The sequence below is a fragment of the Halichoerus grypus genome, chromosome 9 (genome assembly GCF_964656455.1).
Source record: "Halichoerus grypus chromosome 9, mHalGry1.hap1.1, whole genome shotgun sequence".
Lineage (NCBI taxonomy): Eukaryota > Metazoa > Chordata > Mammalia > Carnivora > Phocidae > Halichoerus > Halichoerus grypus.
The window spans coordinates 1,590,841-1,604,354 of record NC_135720.1 but is presented as its reverse complement, the minus strand read 5'-3'; the positions used below and the strand labels follow the sequence as shown (position 1 = coordinate 1,604,354).

The 13,514-nt window shown below is 54.2% G+C and overlaps 1 protein-coding gene across 4 annotated transcripts in view; it reads left to right on the top strand.

The window, feature by feature from the left end:
* The first annotated feature begins 867 nt into the window (after positions 1-867).
* The window catches only part of SMOC2 (SPARC related modular calcium binding 2), a 158,411-nt gene continuing 145,764 nt past the window's right edge, over positions 868-13,514 (top strand). For all 4 annotated transcript variants that reach the window (XM_036088111.2, XM_036088110.2, XM_036088109.2 and 1 more), the window contains exon 1: positions 868-1,072. In XM_036088111.2, coding sequence (XP_035944004.1) covers positions 989-1,072 — 84 coding nt within the window. In that variant the 5' untranslated portion in view covers positions 868-988. The remainder of the gene's footprint in view (positions 1,073-13,514) is intronic.

The window sequence follows — 13,514 nt, the reverse complement described above, 5'->3', positions numbered from 1 at the left end:
CCCGCCAGACTTGTCCCCTGTCACTGCGGTCAGATCATGAATCTCTAGTCCAAAATTCGTCCCCAAATGCATTAATCTGCTAAAAAATGGCAAAGGCGAGCCGCCCTCCGGGCATTTTCTGGACCAAGTGGTGTTGATGGCTTCTTTTGCTGGAAAGCCAGCTAATCAATCAGCAAATATGAGAGGCGACGTTCTGGGCTGGATGAGGTAGCATCAGAAACTGGAGGTCTATGGGGCTCCTGGGTGGCTCAGTTGGTTAAGCAACTGCCTTCGGCTCAGGTCATGATCCTGGAGTCCCGGGATCGAGTCCCGCATCGGACTCCCTGCTCAGCGGGGAGTCTGCTTCTCCCTCTGATCCTCCCCCTTTCATGCTCTCTGTCTCCCATTCTCTCTCTCAGATAAATAAAAAAAAAAAAAAAAAAGAAACTGGAGGTCTAGGGAACTCTGGGGACTGGGGATGGACCTAGGCGTAAAGTGGTGGGTTAACCGCATGGTCTGTCTTGCACCCAGCGGGTCGGTGCCCTGGGACACCAGAAGGGCTCCGCGCACCTTGCGGTTGTGCCTGGGACTCTCCTAGGATGCGCACGCGTGTGTGTGTGTGCACGCGTGTGTGTGTGCGCGTGTACACGCGCGCCGGCGCAGGGACGCGGGCACGCACGCAGCACTGACCCGCCGCGCAGCCCTGGTGGCCCCTCTCCAGCTCCCGCTCCCGCAGACCCGCGCCCAGGGCGCCCCGGCCGAAGCGCGCAGCCGAGCCGAGCCGAGCCGAGCGGGGCGCGGAGGCGGCGGCGCGGGGGTGGGGCTGGAGGAGGAGGAGGGGGAGGGAGCGAGCGGCCGGGAGGAGGATCCGGGAAGCTCTGCAGTTACTTGACAGCAGCCGGCGAAGCCGCACGGGACGCCGAGGGCCGCTGGTGGAGTCCGGCGCCCGGAGCGCGGGGTGAGGACCGCGAGGCCGCTGCGCCCCTGCCACCGTGCGGCGCGCGTCACCATGCTGCTCCCGCAGCTCTGCTGGCTGCCCCTGCTCGCCGGGCTGCTCCCGCCCGCGCCCGCGCAGAAGTTCTCGGCGCTCACGGTGAGTCGTCCCGCGGGGACCCGGCCGCCTCGCCCCCGCTCGGCCCCCGCCTGCCCCTCTTGCCTGAGCGCCCGGGCGCGGGAAGCAGGTGACCCTCGGGAACCGGCGCCGCCTCCCGCCTGCGGGGTCCGAGCAGGTGGGGTCCGGGCCGGTGTCCAGGCGGCTGCGTGGGCTTCTGGGGTCTTACCACCGCGTGGGGGTGCTCTCGGGGTCCTGCGCTTCCAGCTGACGGGTGCGCAGGGCCAGGCGCGGCCACAAGGCTGGGGACGCCTGCGCCGCCCCGCGGACCGTCCGAGGGCCGCCCCAGCGGGGGTCCGGTTGCCCACTCACCGCTGTCCCTCAGGCCCGGAGCGCGCTCGGCCTTGCGTCCCTCCATCGCTCCGGCCCTCGGTGGGCACCGCGCGGACCGGCGGCCGCTTGCTGCGGGAAGGAGGGGCCCGTCGTGGTTCCTGCTCCTGAGCCCCCTTTGGTTCGCCTGCCTGTCCCAGAGACCCTCCCCAAGTGAATCTAGGAGGAAGCAGATGACGTTAAAATAAATACTGTTTTCACTCGTGTAGCAGGCAGAGGTTGAGGGACGAGGCGTCTCCACGTCCTGCCGTCCCCTTTCCCGGGTCCTCTCTTGGTCGGGGTGCTGCGCAGGCAGGCGCGCTCCGGAGCTCGTGGGTCACCGCGGTTGACCGCTGTGTGTTTTTCTTTCTTAGCTGAAACTTCTCTGCAACAGCCTTGGCCGGGGGAGCGCAGGGCCAAGCCCGGAGCTCTGTGCAGGGTGCGAGCCAAGCCGCCGGCCGCCGGCCCAGGCGGGGTGTCTGCAGCCCCCAGCTCGGGCAGACCTCACGGGCTTGCAGTGTTTGCAAACCCATAATTAATGCAATCTGCAGAAACGAAAACATTCCACTTAAATGTGTTTTTGAACAAGTGCTTGAGAAAACACGAAGGTAGAGAGAACACCTCTGGTGGAGAGATGCTTTTAAGTAGTGGGACTTGTCCTGAAGGGGTTTATTGTATCGAAAATACCTAAGGTTTGAAAGGAGCTCTGGTCCGGTTGGTTCTGCTTTTCAGCAAATTTGAAGCAGTCCTGTGAGCCTTTTTCTTTCTTTCTTTCTTTCTTTCTTTCTTTCTTTCTTTCTTTCTTTCTTCTTTCTTTCTTTCTTTCTTTCTTTCTTCTTCTTTTCTTTTCTTTTCTTTTTTCTTTTCTTTTCTTTCTTTTTCTTTTTTTTTCAAGCAGTACAGGGGGGAAAGAAGTTAGTGAGTTCACTGTTCATACCTAAAATTCTTCTGGAGCAGTCCTTGGGTCCCTGCCTTGTGTCTTGCAAATGACTTGTAGATTAGAAACTGCTCCCTGGAAGCTCTAAGGAGGTTTCCACAGGCTCAGCTTTCCTGCAGAACTTTTATCACCCCAGAGAGGCCATCAAACTCTACTTCCTGTGTGTCTACATCCACAGTACATCTACGCACAGGTACACGGGCATGTAACAGGAGACGCCTCCCACCCAGAGCACGCTGAAGTCCACAGAGGAGCAGAGCAATTCTCAAAAGAAGACACTGGCATTTTCTCCCAGAGCTGGAGCTTTCCTGCCCTTGCCACGGATTTTCTGAACGTGGAAAATGTAGACTCCCGTGTGCCCGCTTTCCGGGAGCGCCTGGGTCTGTTGGTACCTCCCTGGAAAAGCAGAAGTGAGATGGTTAGTTATTAAATCTCTGTAGGTTCTCGTCTCTTCCCTCCCGGCCACTCTTCAGTGCAAGTCTTACTCTGGAGCCCTTGTCCTTTGCAGATTTTTTTTATTTAGTTATTTGACAGAGAGAGACACAGCGAGAGGGAACACAAACAGGGGGAGTGGGAGAGGGAGAAGCAGGCTTCCTGCTGAGCAGTGAGCCCGATGTGGGGCTTGATGCGGGGCTTGATGCGGGGCTCGATCCCAGGACCCTGGGATCATGACCTGAGCCAAAGGCAAGTGCTTAACGACTGAGCCACCCAGGTACCCCTTGTCCTTTGCTTCTTAGGATGCTCTGTGTCTTTCCTGGCTTCAGAGACCCCTGCCTGCCTGCCTGGGGATTCCAGTGTGGGAGCAATGTCCTGTACTGTACTGCAATATTTTCAGAAGACCTTTGCCTTAAATCTACATTTGCAAATACAATGCATGATGCTTTCGCATCCAGAAGAAAATTTTAAAGCCCTCAAGTGTTTTAGCATATTCCTCCCTGTCCCACCCCACGATCTACGAATTCAGCAAGTTGGCTGAGGGGTCACGAGGAAGTGTTAGATGTGCTGGATCTCCTGCGGTGATCATCTCTTTTCAGATCACTTCTAGTGTTTGGGGATCTTTCATTTCCTCTCCAAGATTTACGTCTGATCTTCAATCAGTCAGAAAGGCAGCGGCCGCCCATGGGAGCCTGGGCGTCTTCTAGATGTGTGACTGACTCTCGACACATTATTTAACTTTCTTTATCTCCAGGTTCCTTATCGGTGAAGTGGGGATAAAGTAATGTCTGCTTAGCATGCTGTGAGGATTAAAGATAAGGCTTTTAATATGCCCAGTATATGTTAGTTCTCCAATTAGCATTATTTTTGATGGACCCATGCCCTTGGTCCATACGAGGTAGTTTTGAATAGTGTAATCATCAGCTCTGTTGCTGTGTCCTTCGGGTGAGAGCCTATGGGGTTCATGGTGTTGTCACCCATCACAGATGCTTCCAGCACACCGCTTTGCTCTGGGCGCGCCCATGGGCTTAGTTGGGGTCAGTTGTGCAGGGCTCGACGGGCAGAGGAGAGAACACGGGTTCCTCTCTGCCTCCTTCTATCCCACCTTCTGTTCTCACCTAGGAACAGGGATAGTCCTCCACCTCTGTGGGTTAGAAGCTTGTCACACCTGGCTTCCTCCCTCCTGACACCAGATGGTCTTTGTCTGGGGTGGCGCTGTCGGACTGGCCCTGGGTTTGATCGCCGCTACTACTTGGTGTTCAAGACTAAGAGCATCTGCTTTGCTGGAAAATTATCTTTTTTTTTTTTTTTCCACCAAAGTCATTCTTTAGAAATGGCACCATAAGGCCCTTTTGTATTTTTCTTATGACCTTTTGCTGGCTTTGCATGATCTCCTGGTCATCAGTCAGACTTTGGGGTTATTGCCAATCAACAGATGGTGTTGTTAAGTATGTTTGGTCTGCCCTAATTGAGTCCTCATCTCTTTCTCCCTTTAAGAAGTAGGTTTCTAAGGCCAGATCATGTCCATTTTTCATGGGAATGCTTGACTTTTTTTTTTCTTTTCAGTTCTTTTCTTTTTTAAAAAAAATTAAAGATTTTATTTATTTATTTAATTATTTGAGAGAGCAGGAGGAGGATAGGAGGGGGAGGGAGAGGAGGGGGATAGAATCTCAAACAGACTCCGACACGTATCTGACGGGGTGCCACCTAGGCGCCCCTCTTTTTATTTCTGTGAATGGCTCAGACTGTGGAATAATTTGCAGTAGAAGTCATCTGGGTGCACAGAACTCTGTTCTCCAGATTGTGCACCTGTGATCACCGTTCCTTCACTTTTCGCTTTGTCGCAGGTGTAGTTGTATGGGTTTCGGCAGATGGACGGTAAACCTACACCTGAGTGTTTTCTTCAGGGGCAGTGATGTTCCCTGACCCCCTTCCCACAGTACTTGAGATTGAGCCAGTGGATTCCTTTTAGAACCGACTAAGTGGTATTTGGCCCCTAGTTCAGAGGCAGACGCCTCGCCTTTTCCTGTGACCGGCAGATGATGCCACTGCCCCGGGCTCGTATCCGGGACTTGGGTGATCACGCTGAGCTGCACACTCTGCAAGGGGCCGCTCGTGTGTTCTGCTCGTGCAGCGCTCACCACAACCCATCCACAGATGTCCTGCTGCACCCACGTTCGAGACACAAGGGCACTGCCCCTGGGCCCTGAGCCCATCTGGCCATTTCCACATTCAACCTGGATTTGTTGTTCTTCCTTTGGGGGTTGGGCGTTCCCTGCGCTAATTTCTGTGTCACCTTCAGGGACGTTGTCATCCCTCCGCTGGGGAGGGAACGTACTCAGGACTCACTGGTCAGGGGGATGTGTGAGGACAGAGTCGAAACAGCTGTTTTCTGCCCCTGTAAGTATCTCTTTGCTTTGGAAGATAAGGAAGGAAACAGAAAGACAGTATTTGCTCATCTATAAATTTTAAAACATTTCATCATTAACACGCCCATGGGAGGGTCTGATATTGATGTTACGGGAACATCAGCACCAAAATGCTCCTGCGTTTCTGGCCACTGAGGCTGAAACGGGCACCATACGGTTTTGATTCTGTGCCCACTCAGGGTCAGATTCTTCAGGCAATGATCCTGGGTGTTTGTTCTCTTCCCACTGCAGATGCCCTGAGCACGTGTGATGCTCTGGGAAGGCTGTGTTTCCTTCGTCAGCAGAAGACCGACCACAGAGGTGGTCAGGGAGGAGGAAAGCAAACACAACTGGCGGTTTCCAACCAGAAGCCCCTTTATGGCAACTGAACCCCAACATCTGGAGGGTCACTTTAGTTCTGATTTGAAATCAAGACCATAAATAAAACTATAAGCAACTTCAGGCCCTAAAGGGGCCAGGATTGAGCAGTAAATGGGCATTGATGTGACAACAGTTCAGGACAGAGCAGATTTCTAGCTAATTCTGTATCACAAGAAGCCTTCATAAGCCTCCAGGATTAGGAAGGGGGGCTGTTGTTGGGATCAGCAGAGCACTGGGATAGAGAGCAAGGTCACATTTACGTATTTTTGAATTAAAACTATACCATTCTCCACATAACAGACACAGACTAAAAACAATGGACTTCCAGTGAGATTTTGAAATTTAAGAAGAAAAAAATTGAGAAATAGCATTCTGAGTTCATTTATAGAAAACTAGAATAGTCGCTTTCTGTTTTGCTAATTGGTGGTGTCGGTAATGGGGTGGGATCCCACTATTAATATTTGTACGTGCTTAGAGTTTGAATAACATTTGATGCATTAAATATTTAACTGAAGCCCACAAGAGGAAAGAATTCAGAAAATAAAATCCTAATTTTATGTGGGCTGAGAAGAAATTATTCTAAAAGTATTAATAACGGTCTTATGTGGTTTTTGTAGTCCCAGGCTGAAAATCAAAGAGCAAAGATTCGTAAACACAAGAAAACTGGAGCCACGTAAAATGTTAATGCATTTATATTGTCAGAATTAAAAAAAAAAAGAAATTATAAATGGAAGCTTGCGTACTGTAATATCTGGCTAAATTTAATTAGAAGTTTTGACATGAGGGCAGTCTCAGAATGCCTACTAAAACCACAATTATGTTCAGATTTTATTGTGTATGACATAATGCGGCGTGTAACCCATGAGGCTGGCACTTAAGACAAGGTAAAACGTCCATACAGTAAGTGAGTTCTTCCTACCTCCAGTATGTGTCTTCCTTTGTTTTACTTTCTTTTCCCTGGTGGTCTTTGTCCTTTCTCCTTCTGCCCAAATCACAGTGAATCCCCTTCGCTTCAAGATACCTGCCATCGGTGAGGCTTTTGTTTCTATTTTCGCAGAGGCTTCTGAGTGTCCATCCCTCACGTTCTCCCCCTGTGAGTGCGGGGCGTCCCCTCTGCTCCGCCCTGGCGCTCAGCGGTCACTCTGCTGCGGGGGGCGGGCCTTCGCTGTCACTCTATCCCCAGCATCTTGTTACTGACCCAGCCGTTAGCAAGGCCCACGTCTGGGGCAGAGTGTTTTTGCGGGGGTGGGGGGTGAGCCAATTCTTAAGGTTTGAGGTTGCTGGCAAAGTCTCTGCCGATAATAATGAAGTTTCAGAAAGCATGAAGAGTTTTAGGTAAACACAATAATCTGCGGTGTGTTTGATCACGGGTTCAGAACACTTGAGTGTGGCCCAGGCTATGAGGCCCCGTTCCATTTTGGATGTTCTCAGATTTGTTAGACTTTAGTCACTTAAAGAACCAGTTCATCAGTTTGGTGGCAAAACGACGCTGAGGTACACAGGCTGGCCTTGCCCGAGTGGGGCTGTTTTGTGCATTTGTCTTCTGCTCTTTTCAGTAATCAAGGCACCAGGAACAAAGGAATCTGTCCTACGAGATGTCTGCATCATAGACAGCTGACTTCCTTCCTGGGATTTGGGGAGCCTGTCTGACTTCCCAAGACTCGGTCCATCCCATCCCAGCCCGCAAGGGGCAGACAAGATGATAGACATTTCCCTGGACCAGGCCAAGGCGCTCCGTGCTGTGGGGGAGGGGTAGCACTCTGGAGCGATGCTGAGGCTGTGTGCGGTGACCGAGGCTCTCTTGGGCCCTCCCCCCAAGACTGCCTTGGGACGCTGTCAGGGTGGGCTCCCCTCGGCCCCAGCCCCCTTCTGGGCGGCAGGGGAGGGCACAGTGCCCCATGGAGCCCGAGGAGGAGACTTTCCGGCTCTGGTGGCCCCAGACCGTGAGGGCCATCAGACAGCTAGCGTGCTTCAGTGGACAGTGGCTGAGAGAGGTTTGCACACACTCTGAGGGGTGATGGGAAGAGCATCCCCGAGTGCGCCGACCGAGGGTTCTAATTTCTGAGGGAACGTCCTCAGCTTTAGTGTGGCCCCGTTCGTGATGAGCTCGTTGACCTATGGGCCTGGGCAGGAGCCTTTCCCCAAGACTCTCGCAGTTGCAGCAGAGCTGTGAGGGCTTGGGGGCCGCTGTGGCCCCCATGGCCCAGGCCTAACCCCGGTCCCCATCCATTTACACCCAGATGCCTTTTTCTCCCTCTCTCCACTCCTTTCTCACCACTTTGTTTGGCCTGTCGCGAGAAGAACCGAAGGGAGACTTGCCCTTTCTCCACATCTCTGGTTAGCTCCGTGCACACGGTTAGTTGTCCCCGCGCACCTGTCACAGACTTGCGCTCTCCTACCCTGCCGCCAGCTGTCCTGTGACACCGGGAAAAGTGCACAAAGAACAGAGTTATCCCAGAGGCACCCTCAAAGCTTCGCCGCCACACGTTAGACATCAGTCGAGGTAGAGCCTTCATAGGGTTACAGTCGCCCCATTGAGAGGAGCCAACCACTTGGAAACATGAAATGGAAATTACAAAAGAAGATGATAAATTCCATGAATGCCTGTAATTTTAAAAACGACTTGTGAGATTTGAATGAAGGTTTCAGAGCAGAATTTAGTGCATTGTTTGTCTTCTGTGGTGTATTGATTCTTTCCACAGGGGAACTGGGCATGTGTAATCACAAAATTATTTAAAGTACATTTAAAATTAATTAAAAAAGATAGATCTTTGGAAGCCAGAAGTTAGTGTCCTGCCGTTCTGTGTGTCTGGCAGGGTTGAGATGGCCCCACGAATGATCTTGTGGGGGTTCCCAGCCAACTGGGGTTAGGGCTCCAGACAGCGCGTCACCTGCTGGGGCAGAGGTCCCCCTGGCACCCTTTCTGTGGCACATCATTACCTTCGGTAGAGGGTAGAGTGTAGGTCATGCTCTCCCATCCTACTTTCTGCTCAGAGATCCGTCACGTTAAGTGCTCTACTAAACTGTTACGTTCTTCGCTGTTAGACAGCTGAGCCCGAACAGGCCAGCACCATAGCCATCCAGCCGGGCTCCATGCGGGGCAGGGCTCACCTCCCCACGCCTCCGCCCCGGGCCGGGCACGGCAGCTGCCCGAGGACGTGCCGGCTGGAGGAGGATGGAGGAGGAGAGGAGGGAGAGATGGAAGGGGACGGAGGAGGCCCCTGTCTCCTGTGGAAACAACTGAGTGCTAGGACATCATGGCCAGAGAGTCCTTCGTTTTGGGGAAACCGACACACACAAAGTTTTAAACACTGAAAAGAGATAATACAAACATCCTGGTGCCTTGATCCAGTGCCATTCATCAGGGAATACAATCTGTCATCGGGAGGATTCTCTTGGACCTGTAGCAACTCTGGAAGGAGTTTGGTTTTAATACAGGCTGAGAATCAATCATGTAAGCTTTAAAAATTCATCTATGACCGAATCAGCAAGAACTTACATCGTCTGTTTTCCATGGGCCACTCATGTAGGTGTTTATAGAAGATGACTAGGTCTTCTGGAGGCCAGACGCCTTTCCTCCTGTCCCCCGACCCCTTGCTTCTCCCGCCTGGGCTCTCTCTCCAGCACTTGGAGGACTCTGTAGATAAAGGGAGTTGTCCACGTGCCCCAGGCGACCGCTAAGCATCGCTCTGTGTCTGCCATTGTCCCTTCTACGGGGGTCCTGATGGCCCGAGGCTCCCGGTTTCCTTTCTGAACAGGCTCCGTTTTGAGCTCTGGTTGATCAGTATCCTTCAGGAATGTGGCGGTCGGTCTAGATAGAAGACTGTAGAAGCAGTTGGTCATTAGGCAGCAAAGCATAACCTCGTAAGAGGCGCCAGTGGGTGCTTGGCTAACTTTTCTATGTAACTTTCTAAATTTGAGATTCTGTTTAGCCAGTGTCCCCCTGTAGCTGCTTTTTTTTTTTTTTTTTTTAATTTGTAAGTGGTATCTTATATGTTATTCCTATTACAACCAGATTTGCATCCTGATCCCCCTTATCCTAGACTGGGACTGTCCCCTCTGGCTCATGCAAATTTGTTGAGCACTGCTCTGTCTTCCTGTAAGAGGTTGTTGGCCTCGATGCACCTGAGGGACAGGCCAGGACTCACTCCCACAAGATGAGACACAGAGCGTATGTCCGTTTGCTGCACTGATTCACTGTTCCAGGGAAAAAGCCCTGGGAGATGTGGGTATTTCTTTCCCCTCCTTGACCCCCCTTCAGAATCAATGACTTAAAAATCAGGAAAACACTACATTGGACTTCCAAGTACACGTTCCTGTGAACCTTACTCTAAAAAGCTTGTGCTAATCCGATAATTGACACTTGAATTGAATAAGGTCATTCAACCAGCTCCCAATAGTCCTGACTCTTCCACACCCTATTCTAGCACCTTGTCCACAGGGTATCTCCTGGAAACGCGGGCATGTTCTTCTAAGCATTAGGGTGACCGCCTCTGCTAGGTGGGGTTGGGGCTTCTGTGTGGTGCGTTGTTGTGACACTCCCAAGAGAGCCCCCTTTCTGTGCTCTTACCGTAGTATCTCATTTGTCCTTGTAATATCCTTGCCAAGACGCTATACATACTTCGTGGGTGTATATATTTTAGATTTTTGTAAATGCCTCAGGGTAAGGAAAGTGAGTAACAGCTCTGACCTGAACATACACGTTTGCTAAGTCGTAGCTTCGCCGGATCTGTGGATGTGTGCTCATGATAATCAATTCTTCATTCTTAAAAGATTTATCTTTTGGAGGGAGTTGCCACAGATGGATCATTCTTTTCATTCAGAGATATAATCCAGGTGGAGTCATGGATCTCTTCTCCTCCGGCACCCTTGGCGCCTGGGCTCCTTTTCACACCCTGCTTGAAGGACAGGGACCGCCACCCCGCTGCTTGGTAGGCAGCAGGTTCTGACGTTCCCGGAATCCGCCACCGGAGGGAGCCCAAGAGCAGCCTGGCTCCTGCGCTGGGGGGCTCCTGGGTGGGCTTTGGGGTTCGACCACCAGCAAAGCCTCTGCCACCTTGACAACAAAAAGACCTCACGGGCTGCTGCCACTTCGTGTGAGTTTGGGCCCCACATCCACCTTTCCAGTTCTAGAGATTTGAGTCATGAGGCAGAGATGCTAAATCAGGGAATCAAGCAACAGGGACAGTTTTTATCTGATGTTTCTGGCAGTTGTATTTAAGTCTGGGATAAGCATGTTAAATGCAGGGCTGTTACTGGGCCATCGCGCAGGAGTGCTGTGTTGCAGGGGTACAAGAGGGGCTCCCGAGCAGAGCTGCCTGTGCCCCAGCTGCCCGCGGCTGCAGGACCCCCTCACTCAGCGAGTCGGGTATCACCCACCTGCTAAATCCGTAGGCTACCCCACCGTGCTCCGGGGACGGAAGCTCTCCAGCGTGCCAGCTCACGACGCGTCCTGACCTCAGAGCACAGCAGTGCAGCAGGTCCAGCCCCTCCCCGCGAGGTGTCGGGGGCGCCCTCGTGCCTCCGGACTCCCGCTGACCTCTCACGGCAGCAGGCTCAGAAAGCACTCACATTTCTTTGTACCCCAAACTCTGAAGGAAGTTCAGAGAAGTCATTATTGGCCGTACTCACATCTCCGCTTCCTCCCCTTTCTTCATTTTGGGCTCTTCTTTCTGGCTCCTTCTGCTGCGGCTACAGTCGCCCACAGACTGTTTCCGGAGGCCATCAGGAGGATGGCTGCGCCCGCCGTCCTGGGGTGTCCCTTCCCCAGGCTGGACCTCGACAGAGCTGGGGCTCATTTCCAGGCTCCTGCGGGGCCCGGGTAGCCCTGCCACTTGCTGCTGGGTCGGAGGGGCCGCCCCCGGGCTCCGGGGGTCCTGGGCTGTGGCCCAGGCCACGAGGGGCTCTGGCGTCTTGTCTCCCGCCGCGTCGGAAATGTTTGTAAAGAGGCTCGGCTGGGCGCAGTCAGGTACCAGTTCTCATAGGCTCACAGCACACATCCATCTCGAGGCTGTGTCCTTGGGCGACTTCTGGGGGGGTCAGGACGGGGAGGGTGAGCAGCCTCCCAGAGCCCGGGCCCAGCCCTAGGTCAACCGGTGGTCATGTTCCCCTGACGAGCTTCCCCGGCAGGTGCACCTCCACCCGTGTGTGCTGATGTCGGCCTCAGGAAGGCTGGTGGGGCGGGAGGACGCGTCCAGAGAGCAGCCCGGACTGCAACCTGTGCATCCTTCCTCCCGGGGCAGCCTGGCCTGTCAGCCCTTTTCCCGAAACCTCATCCTTGCTCTTCTTACCTAACCCCCAAATTTAACAAAAAATAACAAAACAATTTAATTGGCAAAGCAAAGGTAGAGTTAGAGGTTACTCTCTGTCTCTGTCTCTCCCTCAGTCTCTCTCTTTAAAGCTCTTGGTCTTTCTGTCTCTCTATTTCTGTCTCCATCTCTGTCTCTGTCTCTTTCTATCTCTGTGTCTCTCTCTATCTCTGTCTGTATTTCTGTCTCTCTCTGCCCTTGGGTTTCCTGCAGTCTGCCCAGAGTGCATGGAGTCGTGCCCTGCCATCCTCGTCCTCCTCGCTGCGGCCCTGGCTACCACCTGCAGCCCCGCCGGCCCGGGCCCCAGCCTCGCTCCCTCTTCCCCCACCAGGGCGGCCCGTTCACCTGTTCCCCGCAGGGAGGATGGAAAAGCCTGTATGTCATCGGGCTCCGTGAACTGAAATGTCCGAGAAGAACACATGAACCAACCCAGAGCTTGACTCAGCCAAATTCTAACCAGGCTTTGTTTTAAAAAAATCACTGGTTTTTTTTTTTTTTTTTTTGACCTTTTCTTCTTTACTTTCTGGGTTTCTCAGTTTCACTGGGAACTGTAAGTTTAGGGCTGTGAGAGCTAGGCTCTTAGGCCTGGCACCCCTGCTGTCTGGGTGTCCCCAAGGGCGAGCGTGGCGGAGCTGGTCCAGTCTTGGCTCTGCGGGCGGGGAGGCAGGTGCCCATCTGGGCGCGAGGGTGGGCAGTGCATGTGAGCGAGGGGCCCTGCGGGCCGGCACCCCGTCCCCGTGCTGGTGGGCTGCTCTGAGCGCGTGTTCCGTGGATCGGAGGGCACTCTGGAGGAGGAGAAGGAAGGGCGGCCCAGTGAAGCGTATGAGTGAGGTGGCACAGCACGCTCCGTGTCTGGATGTGCCCCACGGGCCACGGTGTGTGACAGACGTGAAGTCCCCCCTGGGTGCCTGTTGTCGGCTCGAGACGATGGGGACAAACAGGTCACTGTCCAGCCAGGACAGGAGGGCAAACAGGACAGTGTCCCGCAGACAAGACAGTTGTGCGTCACGCGATCTGTGCCCCTGCTGGAGCCGTGGACAGTGGGCTGGGGCTCCGGGAAGGGGTCGTCGCTGTCAGAAACGCTGCCCAGGAGGTGGCTCTCCCCCAAGTCCTGAGGGTCTGGGTGGCAGCCAGTGCTGGGAGTGTTCTATGCACAGAGGAGCCTGGACACGTGAGGAGGCCTCGTGAGGGTCCCCCACAGGGCGCAGGGGTCGGGGAAGAGCAGGAGGTGCTCTGAGAGGGGGGGCTGAGAGCTAAGGGGGCCCTCCCAGGGTGTCAGAGCAGGGGTGCAGGCAGGTGGTGCAGCCCGTGGTGCTGGGGGCAGGGGTGCAGCCATGGTGCTGGGGGGGTGCTGGGGGCAGGGGTGCAGCCATGGTGCTGCAAGGGGTGCTGGGGGCAGGGGTGCAGCCATGGTGCTGGGGGGGTGCTGGGGGCAGGGGTGCAGCCATGGTGCTGCGGGGGGTGCTGGGGGCAGGGGTGCAGCCATGGTGCTGGGGGCAGGGGTGCAGCCATGGTGCTGGGGGGGTGCTGGGGGTGGGGGTGCAGCCATGGTGCTGGGGGCAGGGGTGCAGCCATGGTGCTGGGGGCAGGGGTGCAGCCATGGTGCTGGGGGGGTGCTGGGGGCAGGGGTGCAGCCATGGTGCTGG